A 16,843-nucleotide genomic window follows, 5' to 3' on the forward strand; every position below is an offset into this window, starting at 1 on the left:
TATGAATCAGGAACAATTTTGGAATTGGATTGGGTTTTGAAAATAAATGTTTACATTTTGCATATATCATTACCAAAAAGAACGAAAAGAAACAAACATTTACACGCGTGCATTGTCGGAGATGTTTGCAAAGCTGTCAACTTGAAGTCATGTATAATAGATCCAAATTTAGTTCACATTTATGAAAGTCTACCCATAATTTGAACTATAGGCAGAAAATATTATTATAAGTGTTTAGATTGCCTACCGGACGTATATTTTTACCTGTATGAATAAATTGCTTTACATTTACAATGATTTTCAAACAATAACAAAAGATACAAATAAGCTAGAAATTAACTTAGCTTCAGAACGGATATAATTATAAAACCTCAAAGTTCAATGAAAAGGATCTACAATGCATCAGAGTTGGCATAAATCAGCTGTAATAGTGAGCTTTAAGGTTTATAAATGAACTGCACTCATGTCATATCTCGACATCTTTGTACAGCACCATGTCATATCATTTTTTCATCAACATGTTGAATGTGAAGTCGAATTTTTCCACGAATTTTTTTAAGAAACCCTTGCGGATATTACTCGGGGACATTGGTTAATATAATTGTCGGTGCAAAAACTTTTTCACTGGCATACCTCTAAAGAAATTTGTAAATAAAGTGCTATATATGGGACAAAGCCCTGCATCGTCGACTTTAAATAGCCATATTTCAATAAATCCTGAATATAAATAACCAGGATTTTTCTAACATACATGGTAATACCTCCTTTGCATACACCAACATATATTTTAATTCAAAAATGCCTTTAAACAATTATAGAACTGGATTTACTTACCCTACCGAAATTCATCGAAATCTATCGGCAACTTCTCCTAGCACATCCAACTTGTCATAGCATATCGGGTTTCCGGGGTGAGTAAGAAATAGAAGTATATGACTTTATACGTCCCAAGCAAGGTACTAATATTCGAAACTGGTTTGACTCTGAAATATAATATACATAGGTGAAACGAGGCGACTACGGCACGCAAGTGGGGGGGGGGGAGTTTATTAAAAATAAAAATAAATTAGATTCTTAAAAATAAACTAGACTAGTCTTAAAAAAGAAACTAGACTAATCGTAAAATGGAACTAGGCTAGTCTTGAAAATAATATTGAAGAGTCTAGAAACTAAATACATGTTGTACATTCCTAATAATTGAAACGTAAATAAGCTTTCAATACCAATTGACCGTGTAAGGGCGTACGTATCATAATACAAATTTATACTGCCGAACGGGAAGCTTATTTTGGTACCACAATCTTCTCCAAACCATCTCGATTCCTATCTTCAAGGTCACAGAAAGAGATAACCTTTTCCTTGTGTCACTTGGACGACGTCTGGAGATACTCGTTAGACCTAGGTGCACACTTTAGTGGAACTAAGGAAGGTAAGCTTTTGTTACTTGCAAATTATTTCAATTTGTATAGAAGACACACATCAAAATAACAGTATTCAGCATGGTATTTTACCCATGTATGCCTAGCGTCTAGAAAAAAAGCCTTGGAAAACAGCGCAGACCCAGATGAGACGCCGCATGATGCGGCGTCTCATCTGGGTCTGCGCTGTTTGCTTAAAGGAATTTCTGTAAGAAATATTCTAAACATAGAATAAATATACTAGACATCCCTAATTTTGAAAATAAATCGATCCAATTTAGAAGGATGGGAAAGTGCACTAGGCATAAATGAGTTAATCATATCCTAGTGATTGATGGCAGGGGTGCAATTGTAAAATTCGGCTGAAGATATTACATCAATATCAGGCTATGTACCAAACATATTCTACAAACATTTACTCTTACCGCCAATCAAGCTAACAGGTTTTAATCTTTGATGTACGATTTTGTTTTAGATGAGAATTGTTGATAAAATTTTATTTTAAATAACAGTATGATGAAGTCATTGGTGTTGCTTCTGATGCTGACGTCAAATGCTTCTGGTCACGTGATCAGCAATCGATACCTGCTGGATAACAATGACCGCGCAGGGAATGGTAATACATGCATATTCTACAACGCAAAAATTGTGTTTTAATTTAAACAGTGATTTAGGTTTCAGCATATAACGTCTGAACCCTGATCAGTGTTTTCATTTCTCTTTCGTATCCCACCTTCCACGTTGTATGCATTTGTTTGATCTTTCAGCAACTCAACCAGCACTATTTGTTCAGTGTTTTCTTTGAACTTTCATAAACCAACTAAGCACACGTTGTTCAGTGTTGTCGATGCTCCTTCATAAACCAACTAAGCACACGTTGTTCAGTGTTGTCGATGCTCTTTCATAAACCAACTAAGCAAATGTTGTTCAGTGTTGTCGATGCTCTTTCATAAACCAACTGGGCAAACGTTGTTCAGTGTTGTCGATGCTATTTCAGATCCACACCGGGAATACCGTGTTCAGTTTTTCGTAACTCTTTCAGTATTCCGCATAGCATAATGTGCTCAGTATCTTCGTTGCTCTTTCAGCAACGAACCAAACACTGTTTTAGTGTTTTATTGCTGTGTTCAGTGTTTTGTTGTTTTTAACAATCAATCAGCACACTGTTTTGAGTTTGTCTTTGCTCTTTCAACAACCCTAAAAATCACTCCGGGTCCAGTGTTGTATTTTCCCTTTCCGCAACCCACCTAACATGCTGTGCTCAGTGTTTTCATTTCTATTTCAACAACCCACCAATCACACTGGGCTCAGTGTTGTATTTGCTACTTCCGCAACCCACCTAATATACTGTGCTGAGTGTTTTCATTTCCCATTCAGCTACATACCAAACACACTGTGATCAGGTTTTTCGTTTCTTTTTCAACAATCCACCTGTGTTTCGTATTATTATTGATATTTCAGTACACAGAGTTCAGTAATGTTGATGCTCTTTTAGCGACACACCTAGCACACTGTGTTCAGTAATGTTGATGCTCTTTTAGCGACACACCTATCGCACTGTGTTCAGTAATGTTGATGCTCTTTTCGCGACACACCTATCGCACTGTGTTCAGTAATGTTGATGCTCTTTTAGCGATACACGGTCCAGGGTTCCCGCTGTCGATCGCCATTGGCGCCAATTGCGATAAAATAAAAAATCTGGCGACAAAATTTCGTAAATGGCGATTTAAAAAAAAAAATCGGCATTTTTCTGCGTTCATATTTTCTTAAAATGACAAAAGACGCTGTGTTTACCAGCCGCTTTACGGCAGTCGTAATACTATAGATTTCCATGGTGTAAGCGATACAGCTGTAATCAATGGAGCGTGGTGCTAACTGCCGACTACCGCAAAGTGGCATGTTATGGTGATAATTGACCAGTCGCCAAATTATCGATCGCTCCGCCCACATAGTCACGTGGTCTAGTGATTAAAAAACTCCGACAAGCAGATCGCAATTATAGCGGATTACGTGAGGGAAATTCTATATCTGTAATGATGTATTATGCTCTTTTCTATAAAATAAATTATTAAAGCCGCACACTAAACTAAACTGCTTTGTAAAACGTTAATACAATTATAAAAACTTTAGATAGAAATGGCGTAATCAAAATAAATGAGTTAACGGCAGACTGACTATCAGAAACGTTTCTAATACATATTATATAGGGAGGTGATGAAAAATCCGTCGTAAAAATGAGCATTTATTTCATATTGATTTTGAACTTGTATTCAACCGTCTGACAGTGAACCCGGTGGCTATTCATATATAATTTTGCAAATATTTTTATTAAATTCAAATGACATATCCATATCATGATGGGTTTTTTGTTAATTAAAAATGTTTAGATCTTTGTTTTATTGTGTTATTTTTAAAAAGACACCGATTTTTTTTATTTAGATATAAATTAAATTTTTATTGTAACCATAATTTAATACAGGCCTGATTTCGTGGTTTCATTAACAGATAGTCTAATATGCATTTTATTACATTTATGTTTAATGCGAACCTGTTACATTTCACTATCAAAAAATGAAATGTTGGTATTACGGTGCTGTTCACGAACATTCGAATTGAATACATTTAGCATATTATGCATTTGCTTATTTATAACAAGATGGCCCTTATATGTTAATTGCAATTTTCACATTTCTCCAGTGACAATGTATGTTGTATTAGAAATGTTGTTGTTGTAATATAAGCCGTACATTTTACACTTGAAGTCGCTTTAAGCTGGCTAAGCCGCGTTGAAATCACCTTTTTGTTGTTTTTACTTTAGTTAAAACAATATTTAAGTTAACAATTTATAATGATTTCCCTTGTTTATGATCCACAGAAAATAAATATATAATTGGAAATCATTTAAGTAATTAAATAGTTTTCTTTTCTTGTGTACAGTACCTAACAATGCCTTAATGTTCCTTCATTCTGAGATCCACGCAACATACTGTTATTTATTAATCATCGACAATTACGCTGAGATTAATAAGCACGTGTGGCAATTATTATGTTGCCCAAACTGCTTAAAAATATTGTGCATCAAACGGTATAACACGTTTTATAGAACACACACCTGGTGTGGTTAAACTATTTATTGTGTTTGTTTTCTCATTACTCGTTCATATGTTCAAGGAAAAAAGATAAAATAATAACCTTTTATAAAGTATGTATAGCACCTACAATTTTGAATAATGATCGAACAGTAATGATCATGCATTTGATATAAAATCTGTGTAAACTCTTAAAAATTACGTTCATTCCATATGTACAACACGCTTTGTTTGTCGGACAAAATGGCGGCCAGATAAGCGTTGCTGAGGGGTGTGTGAAAAATCGATATCTGATTGGCTGATCGACAAAATGTGGGCGGAGTTGGCGACTGGTCAATTGCGATTATCTGGGGTGTTGTTGCAAGTTATCTTAATTGGTCGGCAGTTTTATTGCTTCAGAGATAAGGCAATATTGAAATATACCGACTTTGCGCTTAAATGTGAAGTGTTTGTCACAGTGTTCGAAGCAGATTCAAGACCGTTAAATTGACAACAATGACAATCAAAAAGGTAAGTATCGATTGTTTTTAGAAAAATCGGTGTAATTATAGAAAATAGTAAAACATTTTACATCTATTGGTTCTATTTAAACGGTGACATATTGCTGTTTCACTCGTCAAAATGGCAAGTTCAGAGTGTAAAACGACTTTTAGAAAGTGAACATTAGATGCTGCTTATTTTGAGACTCATTCAAAATGCAAACGTTCCCACCGCTATTATTCACCAGCTAACAAACAAAAACCAAACAAAGACAGTTGTTTATCAGAATTTCATTTCCTTCAATATGATTTCCAACACACAATCTATGCTGTGTGAACTCTTTATATCCTAAACACTTATTAATTCATTCACTACCGGATGTACCTTAAAAAAAAGGTAAACATAGTTTAGCACATGGATACAATTTGACATTTGATATACACAAATGCTTATTTTATTTGACTGTTGTGTTAAGGGCTCTATGTAGTAGATCATATGCTAGCACACATTTATATTATTTATATACTTCACATTCAGTGATTATTATTAGTGTTATATTAATATTATATTTCCCTTTTTGTATTTTCAGAATACCATAAAGCTTCTGAAACACCAAAACTGTGGCAACATATTCAGGCTGCTAAGAAGGTGTCAATTAACAAGAGTTACAACTGATTGAACGTGCCTTTATTTAATTAACAATGTTAAATGTGTTGTTATTATTAATACTACTGTTATTAAATCAATTCCTTTAACATACTGTAAATGCTCAGTTTTTGTTTGTATTATAATAACATGATCTTCATTGCCCAAATGTAGCCCCAGTGTGGCGACAACTTTTTAAATTTGGCGAAAGTAAGTGGCGACAACTTTTGAAAGCCCAGAGGGAACCCTGTACACCTATCGCACTGTGTTCAGTAATGCTGATGCTCTTTTAGCGACACACCTAGCACACTGCGTTCAGTAATGTTGATGCTCTTTTAGCGACACACCTATCGCACTGTGTTCAGTAATGTTGATGCTCTTTTAGCGACACACCTATCGCACTGTGTTCAGTAATGTGATGCTCTTTTAGCAACACACCTATCGCATTGTGTTCAGTAATGTTGATGCACTTTTAGCAACACACCTAGCACACTTTGTTCATTAATGTTGATGCTCTCTTAGCGACACACCTAGCAGACTGTGTTCAGTAAGATGCTCTTTTAGCGACACATCTATCACACTGTGTTCAGTAATGTTGATGCTCTTTTAGCGACATACCTAGCACACTGCGTTCAGTAATGTTGATGCTCTTTTAGCGACACACCTAGCACACTGCGCTCAGTAATATTGATGCTCTTTTAGCGACACGCCTATCGCACTGTGTTCAGTAATGCTGATGCTCTTTTAGCGACACACCTATCGCACTGTGTTCAGCAATGTTGATGCGCTTTTAGCGACACACCTAGCAGACTGTGTTCAGTAATATTGATGCTCGTTTAGCGACACACCTAGCACACTGTGCTCAGTAATGTTGATGCTCGTTTAGCGACACACCTAGCACACTGTGTTCAGTAATGTTGATGCTCTTTAAGCGACACACCTATCGCACTGTGTTCAGTAATGTTGATGCTCTTTTAGCGACTCACCTAGCACACTACGTTCAGTAATGTTGATGCTCTTTTAGCGACACACCTATCGCACTGTGTTCAGTAATATTGATGCTCTTTTAGCGACACACCTATCGCACTGTGTTCAGTAATGTTGATGCTCTTTTAGCGACACACCTATCGCACTGTGTTCAGTAATGTTGATGCTCGTTTAGCGACACACCTAGCACACTGTGTTCAGTAATGTTGATGCTCTTTAAGCGACACACCTATCGCACTGTGTTCAGTAATGTTGATGCTCTTTTAGCGACACACCTATCGCACTGTGTTCAGTAATGTTGATGCTCTTTTAGCGACACACCTATCGCACTGTGTTCAGTAATGTTGATGCTCTTTTAGCGACACACCTATCGCACTGTGTTCAGTAATGTTGATGCTCTTTTAGCGACACACCTATCGCACTGTGTTCAGTAATGTTGATGCTCTTTTAGCGACACACCTACCGCACTGTGTTCAGTAATGTTGATGCTCTTTTAGCGACACACCTAGCACACTGTGTTCAGTAATGTTGATGCTCTCTAAGCGACACACCTAGCAGACTGTGTTCAGTAAGATGCTCTTTTAGCGACACATCTATCACACTGTGTTCAGTAATGTTGATGCTCTTTTAGCGACATACCTAGCACACTGCGTTCAGTAATGTTGATGCTCTTTTAGCGACACACCTAGCACACTGCGCTCAGTAATATTAATGCTCTTTTAGCGACACACCTATCGCACTGTGTTCAGTAATGCTGATGCTCTTTTAGCGACACACCTATCGCACTGTGTTCAGTAATGTTGATGCTCTTTTAGCGACACATCTAGCAGACTGTGTTCAGTAATGTTGATGCTCGTTTAGCGACACACCTAGCACACTGTGCTCAGTAATGTTGATGCTCGTTTAGCGACACACCTAGCACACTGTGTTCAGTAATGTTGATGCTCTTTAAGCGACACACCTATCGCACTGTGTTCAGTAATGTTGATGCTCTTTTAGCGACTCACCTAGCACACTACGTTCAGTATTGTTGATGCTCTTTTAGCGACACACCTAGAACACTGTGTTCAGTAATGTTGATGCTTTTTTTAGCGACACACCTAGCACACTGTTGTCAGTAATGTTGATCCTCTTTTAGCGACACATCTAGCACACTCTGTTCAGTAATGTTGATGCTCTTTTAGCGACACACCTATCGCACTGTGTTCTGTAATTTTGATGCTCTTTTAGCGACACACCTAGCACACTACGTTCAGTAATGTTGATGTTCTTTTAGCGACACACCTAGCACACTGCGTTCAGTAATGTTGATGCTCTTTTAGCGACACACCTAGCACACTGTGTTCAGTAATGTTGATGCTCTTTTAGCGACACACATATCACACTGTGTTCAGTAATGTTGATGCTCTTTTAGCGACACACCTATCGCACTGTGTTCAGTAATGTTGATGCTCTTTTAGCGACACACCTATCGCACTGTGTTCAGTAATGTTGATGCTCTTTTAGCGACACACCTATCGCACTGTGTTCAGTAATGTTGATGCTCTTTTAGCGACACACCTAGCACACTGTGTTCCGCGCAGGAATACCCCCAATCCGGATCTCGACCGGGCAAAATGCGTGCTTCAATCATACCCTCTTATTGACGGGTAAGGCATGATGGGATTGTTCGACCTCCTTGTTTTAAAGTTATGTGGTAATTTATGTCGACATCGTGATTTTTAAATTAACCAAATTATTGTTTAATTTTAATCAATATGTAACCCTTATATACATTATCAATTATGTGCACAATAGTTTTTTCTTGATGCGACTAAACAAAAAAAAATGCGGTGAAAATACATATATCTGTTATCGTTTTAGACAAAATGCCAGCTTATCGTTATTGAAAAGTCTTTCTTAAATTTATTTTAATAACGATTTTCAATAACGATAAGCTGGAATTTCGTCATAAGCGATCACTTAAACTAATAGTTGTTTTTGTCAAACGACTTTCAATTGAGTCCTGTGCCAGAATTTCCTACCGTTGCTTAACCGAAAATCACAAAACAACCAAAACAAACGAGCATCATGTAGCTGTAGTAGGAGGTATCATGAACATTAGAATTTTGAAGAATGATGACCTTATTTGGCCTTAACATTTTATTGTCATTTTAAACAAATTATAGTCAAACTATTACTAAATTATGTACTTTAACCCATTTATGCCTAGCGTCTAGAAAAAAAGGACTTGGCAAACAGCGTAGATCCAGATGAGACGCCGCATGATGCGGCGTCTCATCTGGGTCTGCGCTTTTTGCTTAAAGTAATTTCTGTAAGAAATATTCTATACATAGAAATAAGTATACTAGACTTCCCTAATTTTGGAAAAAAAAAGATCCAATTTAGAAGGATGGGAGAGTCCACTAGGCATAAATGGGTTAATTTTCCGTATCACATAGCCACAACGACCTGGCCGAGCAATACGCATATTTCGCCAACGACTCTGTGTATAGTGTAGAGTTAGACTCGGACCTGGATTTGGTCTGGGGCAAGGTTCTCTCTCAAGTTGACATACCCAAGCTGCGTAAAGGAATGCTTGGAGGACAGGTAAGTGTAGATCTAAAAGTGAGATGGCTCTGGGTGTACTAAGCATACAGGTTAGCATAAAATACATATTGTTTGAGTCAGTGTTTAAACTTAGTTTGAATATGATCTGGGCCGATCATGGTTCTGCGTCCGTACTACTTTTTGTTTGTGATAGAAATTCGATAATCCAGAGAATTTCTACAAAGAAGGAAAATGATTTAAAAAATACTAAATAGGGAAAACTCAACATGACGATAATTGAATAAGAACACCAACACAAACAATCGAGTATTGATACCGTGTCATCATAAGTATTGATTGTGCTTCTTAAAATTGCAAACAGTAGTTGCCATGGTAGAATGTTCGGCTTCTCTGATTATAACGTGATTATGGCATGTGGTGTATCAGACTTCACTAGCCAATACAATGCAATTATATGATGTATAACGATTTAGTGGACTTTCATAGAATATAGTGCTTGAAAGTGTTTTAATCAAACCAAACTAATTGTACATGTACTTGATATACATTGAAAATATTATGCATTTAAGTTTTGGTCTTGCTGGGTCACATGCCAAGCTCAGTATCACGACGTAGTACGCCAAACACTGGAACAACTTGACGTCATCAAAAAGTTCATCACACGTTACCCAGAAACATTCCAGTTCGTCGATAAAGTCGATGGTTTGCATACAATTTCTTTCAAATCAAATCAAGTCCCCACGTGTATTTTATTAGTTATCACTGTCAACGCATATTTAAACAAGACATCTGGAACTCGTTTAGCGATTGGTTCGTATTGGTTATATATCACGTTTGCTCCTGTCCGTTATTTTTCTGGATTGCAGTGATATTGTCGAGGGATATAAAGGTGCGTTACGAAGAACATATAGCTTCGGAACAATTAAATGTCCAAATCAGTATTGTTATTCAAATGATAAAATAACGTTACAGTATTTCTGAATATTTGAAAGCCGAAGAAAGAGCCTGTTTTTAGAACTTATAAAATTAAGTCAGTCTTTTAATGTGGACACACTTATGACCATGCACCAATAAGAAAGAAAACTGTCTACACGTTCATCTCAAGTATAAAGCATGAACACTTCCATTACTTAACAAGCACGTTTAATATAAATAAGACGTTTTACCAGTTCGCTATTTCTTTCCAGCGCATGTGTGAGTTCACAAGACAATGCATAAGCAAAAGGGATGACAAACGTCCCCATATTAACATTGTTCTAACACTTTAACAATTATAGGCATGATCATATGGATGTTTTAGTGTGATATATTTTCCGTGTAAACGAAATTCTATAACGGAAGTACACAAATACAATGACAGATGAAAACAGTTTTACATGTTTTTAAATATTCCAAAATCATCACTGTAAGCATTCATTGGTAATTATGAATCATGAGTTTCTCTGCGAACTTACGTATCCGCATGAAATGAGTACATGTTTATTGTTCTGTGTGCTCTTTTTCCCTTTACTCCTTCAATTGAAATGATAACATGTGAATCATTGTATTAGTGTCGTTGTATGGTGGGAATATTTTAAAAACAATGAGTTTATAATGGAACAATATTTTAGATAATTTCAATTTATTTACATGAAAGAGAATTGACACGTTTTAAACATTCACTTAAGATGTGATGAAGGCCTTCCAGGCCGGCAAAATAGCAAGTATGATTGGCCTTGAAGGCGGTCACTCCATCGACAGCAGTTTGGGAGCACTGCGCATGTACTATGAGTTGGGTGTGCGCTACATGACCGTCACTCACAGCTGTAACACCCCATGGTAGTTCAAACTAATTATTCTCCCTTTCAAGTTAAAAGTCAATAGGTTAAAAATGTTGTCAATATATGAGTCGCGTTCTGAGAAAACTGGGCATAATGCATGTGCGTAAAGTGTCGTCCCAGATTAGCCTGTGCAGTCCGCACAGGCTAATCAGGGACGACACTTTCCGCCTAAACTTGATTTTCGGTAAGAAGGGACTTCCTTCAAACGAAAAATACCATAACAGCGGAAAGTGTCGTCCCTGATTAGCCTGTGCGGACTGCATAGGCTAATCTGGGACGACACTTTACGCACATGCATTATGTCCAGTTTTCTCAAAACGCGACTCATATAATGTTGCTTGATTTTCAAGGGCAGACAACTGGCACGTTGATGAGCCAACATACAACGGGACGGTCCTGAACGGGTTAACAGATTTTGGAAAGGTAACGTTGTAGTTGTATTCCCCGAATTACAATCTTTGACCAGAAAATCAGACCCAAGTGTTACTCATGACTTTAAGAAAAAGTGTACGTTTTGATATAATTTAAGACATTCTTTAAAAATATTTGTATTCGAATGTTTATAAATTGTTAAATACGTTTAATTTTGGTAATGCAAGTATACAGTATCCCCTTGGGAATATTGTATAGCCCACATATTAAATAATTGAATCTTAAACTTTAATAATAAACGTAAACGTCATGCAAACAGAACGTAAGTGATTTTCAAAGTTGCATCTAATACTAGTACGAAACTTGATATTGAGGCTTTAATCAAGCACACACTTTGTTGTTGAATGGTATGTAGAGTCATTATAAGGCGTTCAGTCACATGCGTTTCTAGGCACTCAGTGAAACTATGAACCAACTAACGCTAGCTTTAAGCGGTTAATGCAAAAGCATTATTTTCGTCCAGTACCGTTAGCTATGTTTATGTTCAAATGATTTTTATATTGTGTCCTTTTTCTATCGGTAAATAATGAGCTGTAAAATGACATCTTTTGTCAGATTTTATAAGAATTATATATACGTAGACACGATACTTCTATGCTCAATTGATCGCAATCTGATAAAAAACATTACTCGTGCTAGCTGATTTCGATTCAGAAAGTGATCCTGGAGATGAACCGGCTGGGAATGATTGTAGATCTCGCGCACGTGGCCAAGAAGACCATGTTAGACGTGCTCAGTCTGACACGTGCGCCTGTTCTGTTCACGCACTCGTCCGCATTCAGACTGTGTAATCACTACAGAAACGTTCAGGATGACGTACTACTCAAGACGGTAAGGCGAACGTTATTGCAAAGAAAGAGGTTGTTCTGTATTAGGTTCGCTCAATTCAATGCAAGAGCGATCGTCATTCTATATTGCCTCCGTTTATTAAGATGGATTACCAGCAACTGTAAAGCGTAAATACAAATTGAGGTGGGAGACGAAGATGTACGACCAAATACTTTGAAAATTACAATTATTTGCAATCAAAAATGTATTTCCAAATAGAAAGAAACTTTAAATTATTTAATTAACATGGTACCTATCGAGTTATAAGCGTGTCACTAATGCACCCTCGTAACATTTTACATGCATTTCTTGCATCTGTTTGTTTGTTGTTCAGCAATTGTCCACTTGTCATTTACAGGATCTGTCGGTCCAACTAAAGATTACATTTGTGTTTGTTTACTTGGTCAAATTTTGTCCTGCAGAGAGAAAATGGTGGCGTTGTTATGGTGAATTTCTACACACCGTTTGTTGTGTGTTCACCGAACAACAAACCCACGACCGAACTAACAGATGTCGCAGGTACGCATCACGGCGAAGCCGAATCTCAGTTTATGTTACTATTAAAAGCATTAATTTTACGGGGCTTAATTGTACAGTTATCGTTGGAACATGGCTACCACGCACCACATACAAATAAGGATCCATAAAGTTTTTTACCCTCAACACTTTGATGGCGTGTGATTGGCATAAACTCGGTAATAAATCATATAAACATGTATTTAAAGCCAGTGTTAAGGGCCCTCACACGCTTTTTGTTTGTTTTTGCTGTATTTGTTTAACAACTTGCCTTTTAAAGTGATATTATGGGCATCTAACCGTTTATAGGTGTCTATCGCAACCGTTGTTAATTTTTGGTGTTTTCACTTCATATACACTTATATTTGTTAATGCAGCATCAACATACTAAAACAATATCCCGGGAAGAAAAAATAATGCATTTGAATATCAACCGTACTTTCGTTGACAACTGATCATGCATGTACGATGTGAACCTAAATTTAATTTAGTGCAGATTCGTTCATACGACATAAAGACACAATTTTGTTTTACGGATCATTTCGGCTTAGAGGACTGGGTGAGTCACGTAAGAATATCGAATATAAAATATTTTTTTTAAACAACTGGTAGCAAGTTTAGTTGCAGATAATTGGTCAATAACCACATTTTAACTAACTCTTTTGACCTGTCAATTCTTTTCAGCTCAATTCAACAGTGAAAAATGCCCATAATATCACTTTAATGCTTAGCCGTTAACCATTTGGAACCATTATTTTATATTGAACTATAAACAACAAAAACAAGAAAAGCCTTTTCTCAACGAATACATTTGTAGTTAATGCTTTTTGATTTTAGATCATATTGAGTACATTAAAAACTTGATTGGAGTAGACCACGTGGGCGTGGGAGGTGATTATGACGGAGCAGACTCGTAAGTCATCTCTCTTTATTTGTATCGATTTGTCTTCCCATATACAGTAGTGTCTTGGAGAGAAAACAAACCAAACAACAACACAAAAACAACAAACAATTGTTTGAAAAAAGTTGTTTGTTCTTAACTTTGATCTCAAGTTGATTCAATGTAGGTTACAAACACAGGTAAATACCAAACACTTGATTATTTTGACTGTATGACAAGGACACTCTGATATTTTTATGCATATTTTAATACAGGTATGGTACATTAAATTGTATCTTAACAGTATTACCAAGAGTGCATGTTATTTTGGTACAATTTGACACTTGTTAAACAATATTACGCTTTACTTTATTAAATAGACGTTATTTTGGACCAAGAAAAAAACGAGTAATTGAATTTGGAGAATTGATAACAATTCCCCGACCATTGGTCCGAATATAAATTTGTCCAAGCATACATGAACAATGATAAACTCTTTAGAACCGACATAAAACATATTTTCAGTTCGATTCATTATTCCTTTGAAACATGAAAGTAAACCAAACTTCAAACACAAGGTGTTATTCCACTTTTGCCAAAAATTAAAGATGTTGTATCTATCGATTATAAGCAGCCAGTCTTTTTGTTTAATTTTGACTACAATATGTAGCTAATAGAATAAAACCCTTTAAAAAACTATAAACACGGATCAAACGCATAAAAGAGAGATAAATGGGAGAAAACGTTTTTATTGTGAATGAAATAATTGATAAAGTAAACGATCGCATTAAAACAAGATTGATCTGTTGCCATGATTTTCAAAAATCTTTTGAAAGCTTAGACCTTAACTTTATGAAAAAATGTGTCGAAGGGATTAAGCCAGTTTCTAATACAGTGGTTGATTTATTTTATAGTTAAACAAAATCTTGTGTACTTAATAATGGGCATTTCTCTGAATTTCACGCCATTAAACACGGATTAAGGTAAGGTAACCCACTTATCTGTTTATCAAACGCATTGAATGTATAGCTTTTTATATAAGACATAGGTGATTCCGCAGCAGAAAAAAGTCATTTGATATTTTAATATCAACATTGAGACATGTTTTACTATATGAGCTTTATAACTAAATGCCAATAAATGCTCTGTTGTGAAGTTTGGTGTACTTTTAAGCAGGATTGTAACATTGTTTCAACATAAAAAGTTTGATTGGGACTATGAAAGCGCGACAACTTTTGGGATAATAATGTACAACATCACATATGTAAAGGCTGAACACAATATATGTTATAATATTGTTGAGTTTCAACGCTGTTTACTTAAACGGAGAGCATTGAATATTTTCCTTATATGAAAATTCGAAATTAAAAAGTTTTCATTTCAACCTTATATACCCAATAACTATTTCAGAAAGAACAGATGAAACTGAAATAAAAACTTTAAAAACAAAGTTTCAAATTTGTTTGGACGGAGAAATTCGACATAATTTAACGTGATCAAATTATACAAGAAAATACAATTTGCGGTTTAACATGATTAATATAGAAAGCTCTGTAAATTGTCTCAAAGCTCATTGGATTAAACGTGTATGCATCCATCTGAATAAAAATAACCAGAGTATACGGTACTTTTCTGGACAGCTTTGGTTATTATTTTATTTTAAAAATCACATTTTACTTGACGATATAGACATAATTAATATTCTATCAGTGTTCTCAAAGGGCATTTTACAGGCTTGAAATTAGGTCAACGCAAAAGAAAACATGCAACAAAGAAACGCGGATTTTATCACTTGATTCTGATCATATACGCATCTGTAAAGTTTCAATGGGCCATTCAATAATGTCATGGATTGTTCAATTTATTGATGGCAAAATTTTCTTTTTTTATAAATATCTATCAAAGCAGCATACCCAATATAAATCGTTTTAATACAAACCTTTGGAATGTGCTTAAATTTAAAAAAAATGGAACAGCTATTTAACATTAATCATTATAATTGTTGACTGAACATAACGTTGTATGCTTCAATTTAAAAGTCGAACCGTTTATAAGTATGTAAATTGCTACTGTCTTATGTATATGTTTCGACACATTATTGTGGCGTTGTTTTTCTAGTGTTTCGTTGATTGCTATTACTAAAAACGTGACATTATGTGTTTTTTTTCATCAATTAATTAATAAAAAAAACATATATACATACATAATACATAAACAAAAACACACTCTATTTTTAAAGAATAAGTTATACATATAATATGAATCATGTGTATGAATAGGTTCCCAATTGGTTTGGAGAATGTCTCTTTCTATCCTGAGCTCTTTGCCGAGCTGGTGAAACGAGGCTGGAGTGACCTTGACTTGCAAAAGTTGGCGGGAAGAAATGTCCTTCGCGTGTTCCGTGAAGTGGAGAAGGTATATGTTTATATTAAATGATTGAAATTGATAGATAAGATGGCACTTATAAAAAAGCATCCACCTAAATTAACACTTATTCAGGAAGTGAAGCTCCGAGTCCGATTTATTGAAACTACGCATATGGATATTATGTTGATACACACACGTATTTCTTCAGTCATTACACGTATGAAATACGTATATATTTTTATATTTATATAAGAAGCATTGTTTAGGTACTACAGTATATAGCAAGCAACATTATGTACGCAATGAAACAATGCAAGAAATTTAAATTTACACTTAACCGATTTATTTTGAAATATGAGGAATGTACTTATTTTGATACAGGTGCGTGACAGCATGAAGTCAATGAACCCACTTGAAAACCACCTTGAACCGTCAGAGCAGGTCGACCGGAAGTGCCGAACTACTTGGTACTAAGCGAGATAGAATTGCTCGATTTGCTATTGTATTTATTCCTATACAAGACTTTCAGTGAATTGTGCAATTATCAATAGAAATAAAATTGATACAAGAAATTAAGGTTTTATATTAACATATGGTCTTTATAGTCTCTCATAACGATGCTTGCTTGTTAAAGTTATTTACATTTTGAATGCGATTCAACATCACACTTGATAATTATCTCTACGAACCTCTGACGCATACCTATACATTCTAGGACAATGAACAGATAAAGAATTGCTCGACTAGATTAAATAGGTTTAACATGGAGTTTGAGAACCCCCGGATAATACATTTAACATCATGAAATGACTCAGCTGTAAAGGAATTGCT

The 16,843-nt window shown here is 35.6% G+C and overlaps 1 protein-coding gene across 1 annotated transcript; it reads left to right on the plus strand.

The window, feature by feature from the left end:
* Positions 1 to 1,353: 1,353 nt before the first annotated feature.
* Positions 1,354 to 16,486, plus strand: LOC127858902 (dipeptidase 1-like). The gene is made up of 12 exons (XM_052396231.1): positions 1,354 to 1,429; positions 1,931 to 2,034; positions 8,172 to 8,268; positions 9,061 to 9,208; positions 9,739 to 9,871; positions 10,837 to 10,987; positions 11,340 to 11,412; positions 12,076 to 12,252; positions 12,672 to 12,768; positions 13,603 to 13,678; positions 15,925 to 16,060; positions 16,394 to 16,486. Exons 2-12 carry the CDS (start codon positions 1,932 to 1,934, stop codon positions 16,484 to 16,486), a joined length of 1,284 nt encoding a protein of 427 aa, XP_052252191.1. The 5' UTR covers positions 1,354 to 1,429; position 1,931.
* Positions 16,487 to 16,843: the final 357 nt, after the last annotated feature.

Source organism: Dreissena polymorpha, chromosome 14, assembly GCF_020536995.1.
Source record: "Dreissena polymorpha isolate Duluth1 chromosome 14, UMN_Dpol_1.0, whole genome shotgun sequence".
Taxonomy (NCBI): domain Eukaryota; kingdom Metazoa; phylum Mollusca; class Bivalvia; order Myida; family Dreissenidae; genus Dreissena; species Dreissena polymorpha.